Below are 3520 nucleotides of genomic sequence, written 5' to 3'. Positions count from 1 at the left end.
CCTCAGGTGTCACTCCGGGCTCAGCCACGTCCCCGCCTCCTCCACGTCCCGTGTCACCACCAGGAACAGCTCCGAGGGAGCCTTGGCCAGCGCCGCCCGCAGGAACTGCCTGGGGACACAGGGGACAGTCAGGGACAGTGAGGGACACAGGGGACAGCAGGGACACAGGGGACAGTGAGGGCCACAGGGGCCAGCAGGGACTGCCTGGGGACACAGGGGACAGTCAGGGACACAGGGGACAGTGAGGGACAGCAGGGACACAGGGGACAGTGAGGGACAGTGAGGGACACAGGGGACAGCAGGAACTGCCTGGGGACACACACAGGGGACAGTCAGGGACAACAGGAACAACAGGAACTGCCTGGGGACACAGAGGACAGTGAAGGACAGCAGGGGACATTCAGGGGACAGTGAGGGGACACAGGGGACAGTCAGGGGACAGCAGGAACTGCCTGGGGTCAGCCAGGGGACAACGAGGCGACAGCCAGGTGACAATCAGGGGACAATGAGCTGACAACCAAGTGTCCCCAGATGCCACCAGATGTCCCCAGGTGCCATCCAAGTGTCCCCAGGTGCCACCTGGGCGCAGCTCAGGTGTCCCCGAGTGAAACTCAGGTGTCCCCAGCGTCACCCAGGTGTCCCCAGTGTCACCCAGGTGTCCCCAAGTGACAGTCAGGTGTCCCCAGATGCCACCAAATGTCTCCAGATGCCACCCGAGGTGTCCCCAAGGTGTCCCCAAGGTGACCCCAGACCTACCTGAGCTGAGGCTCCGCCCCGATGGGGGCGGGGCTGGCCAGTTTGGAGTCCAGGTTGTAGAAGGTGTCCCCAAAATGTCACACACAGAGCAGGGGGGACGGGACAGGGGCAGCGCCAGCGTCCCCAGCGTCACCCAGGTGTCCCCAGTGTCACCCAGGTGTCCCCAAGTGACAGTCAGGTGTCCCCAGTGCCACCCAGGTGTCCCCAAGTGACACTCAGGTGTCCCCAGGTGTCCCCAGATGCCACCAAATGTCTCCAGACGCCACCCGAGGTGTCCCCATGGTGTCCCCAGATGCCAGCCCAGTGTCCCCAAGGTGTCCCCAAGGTGTCCCCAGCGTCACCCAGGTGTCCCCAGCATCACCCCGGTGTCCCCAAGGTGTCCCCAGTGTCCCCAAGGTGTCCCCAATGTCACCCAGGTGTCCCCAAATGTCTCCAGATACCACCCGAGGTGTTTCCATGGTGTCCCCGAGGTGTCCCCAAGCTGTCCCCAAGGTGTCCCCAGGCCCCCCCAGTGTCCCCAGGCCCACCTGAGCTGAGGCTCCGCCCCGATGGGGGCGGGGCTGGCCAGTTTGGAGTCCAGGTTGTAGAAGGTGTCCCCGAAGGGGCGCACGCAGAGCCAGTGCGGGCGGGACAGCGGCAGCGCCAGCGTCCCCAGCGTCACCCGCGAGGGGACATTGAGCAGGAAGCCCAGGACGTGCGGCAGGGACAGGCGCTCCAGCGGGCTAATTAGGGACGGGGTAATTAAAGGGGCGGGGTTAATTAAGGGGGGTGTTGGATGGGAAGGGAAGAAAGGAACGGGCAGCGATTGGGTCTGGGGGCTCGGAGGGGTCTGGAATTGGGGTGGGGGATGCCAGGATTTGGGTTTGGGGTCTCAGGGGTGCTGTGAGGAATTTGGGGAGGGGTCTGCAGGGGTTTCTCCTGAATTTGGGGAGGGGTCTGCAGGGGTTTCTCCTGAATTTGGGGAGGGGTCTTACAGTCACCCCGCAGCCACCCGGCCCTGGGCAAAGGGGAAGACTGGGGGGTCACAAATTGGGGCTGGGGTCTCAGGGAGGTCCCAGATTTGGAGCTGGGGTCGTGGGAAGGGTCCAGAATTTGGGTCTGGGGTCTCAGGGGTGTGCCCCAAATTTGGGGAGGGGTCTCACTGCCTTTTGTCCCAAAAGCCCCCAAGAGAAAAAAGGAATTTGAGAGATCCCAAATTGAGTTGAGGGTCCCAAACTGGGTCTGGGGTCTCGGGGAGGTCCCAAATTTGGGTCAGGGGTCACAGAGAGGGTCCATAATTTGGGTCTGGGGTCTGCCCGAATTTGGGGAGGGGTCTCACTGCCCTTGTCCCACCAGACGGCCGCCAGCCCCAGCGTGCCACTGGGACAATGACTCTCCGTTGGTTTAGATAGTCCCAAATTGGGTCTGGGGTCTCAGGGAGATCCCAAATTTGGGTCGGGGGTTGTAGGAAGGATCCAGAATTTGGGTCTGGGGTCTGTCCTGAATCTGGGGAGGGGTCTTAGAGGGTTTCTCCCTAATTTGGGGAGGGGTCTCCTCATCACTGTTCCCACCCCGCAGCCACCCAGCCCAGGAAAGGAGAAATTTGGAGAGTCCCAAATTGGGGCTGGGGTCTCAGGGACGTCCTAAATGTGGGTCGGGGGTCGCGGGAAGGGTGCGGAATTTGGGTCTGGGGTCTGTCCAGAATTTGGGGAGGGGTCTCACTGCCGCTTGTCCCATCTCACCAGTGTGACAATGGGGACTCTCAATAAAGATGAGGGTCTTTGAAGGCTCCAGAATTTGGGTCTGAAGTCTCAGAAAGGTCCCAAATTTGGGTCGGGGGTCGCAGGAAGGGTGCGGGATTTGGGTCTGGGGTCTGTCCGAATTTGGGGAGGGGTCTCCTCATCGCTGTTCCCACCCTGCAGCCACCCAGCCCAGCAAAGGGGAAATATGGAGAGTCCCAAATTGGGTCTGGGGCCTCAGGGAGATCCCAAATTTGGGTCGGGGGTTGTAGGAAGGATCCACAATTTGGGTCTGGGGTCTGTCCTGAATTTGAGGAGGAGTCTTAGAGGGTTTCTCCCTAATTTGGGGAGGGGTCTCCTCATCGCTGTTCCCACCCTGCAGCCACCCAGCCCAGCAAAGGGGAAATATGGAGAGTCCCAAATTGGGTCTGGGGTCCCAAATTTGGGTCGGGGCTCGCAGGAAGGGTCTGGAATTTGGGTCTGGGGTCGGTCCCGAATTTGGGGAGGGGTCTCAGAGGATTTCTCCCAAATTAGGGAAGTGGTCTCCCATCAGTATTACCATCCAGCCCCAGGAAAGGAGAAGTTTTGGGGGTCCCAAATTGGGTCTGGGGTCTCAGGGAGGTACCAGATTTGGGTCGGGGGTGGCGGGAAGGGTGCGGGATTTGGGTCTGGGGTCTGCCCGAATTTGGGGAGGGGTCTCACCGCCGCTTGTCCCACCAGACGGCCGCCAGCCCCAGCGTGCCACTGGGACAATGACTCTCCATTGGTTTAGACAGTCCCAAATTGGGTCTGGGGTCTCAGGGACGTCCCAAATTTGGGTCGGGGGTCACGGGGAGGGTCCGGAATTTGGGTCTGGGGTCTGCCCGAATTTGGGGAGGGGTCTCAGAGGGTTTCTCCCAAATTAGGAAAGTGGTCTCCCATCAGTATTACCACCCAACCCTGGGAAATTGGAAGTTTGGGGGGACCCAAATTGGGTCTGGGGTCTCTCAAATTTGGGTCGGGGGTCACGGGCAGGGTCTGGAATTTGGGTCTGGGGTCTTTCCTGA

General features: G+C 60.9%; 1 protein-coding gene across 3 annotated transcripts; it reads right to left on the bottom strand.

The window, feature by feature from the left end:
* On the bottom strand, nt 1-3430 carry LOC121352755 (josephin-2-like). 3 transcript variants are annotated; one of them, XM_041465946.1, is made up of 3 exons: nt 3177-3423; nt 1284-1478; nt 1-109 (listed from the first exon to the last, which is right to left on the bottom strand). In XM_041465946.1, the coding sequence occupies exons 1-3, from the start codon at nt 3236-3238 to the stop codon at nt 10-12; spliced, it is 357 nt and encodes a 118-aa protein (XP_041321880.1). In that variant the 5' UTR covers nt 3239-3423; the 3' UTR covers nt 1-9. The 3 variants fall into 3 exon arrangements, 2 of the variants coding, with proteins under 2 accessions (XP_041321880.1, XP_041321882.1); XM_041465948.1 differs by having other exon boundaries at nt 7-105; nt 3177-3430; XR_005954992.1 differs by lacking the exons at nt 1284-1478; nt 3177-3423 and adding an exon at nt 757-1275.
* Between the last annotated feature and the right edge of the window lie 90 nt (nt 3431-3520).

Source organism: Pyrgilauda ruficollis, unplaced genomic scaffold (assembly GCF_017590135.1).
Source record: "Pyrgilauda ruficollis isolate IOZ18807 unplaced genomic scaffold, ASM1759013v1 scaffold1958, whole genome shotgun sequence".
Lineage (NCBI taxonomy): Eukaryota > Metazoa > Chordata > Aves > Passeriformes > Passeridae > Pyrgilauda > Pyrgilauda ruficollis.
This window is presented reverse-complemented; position numbering and strand designations above follow the sequence as displayed.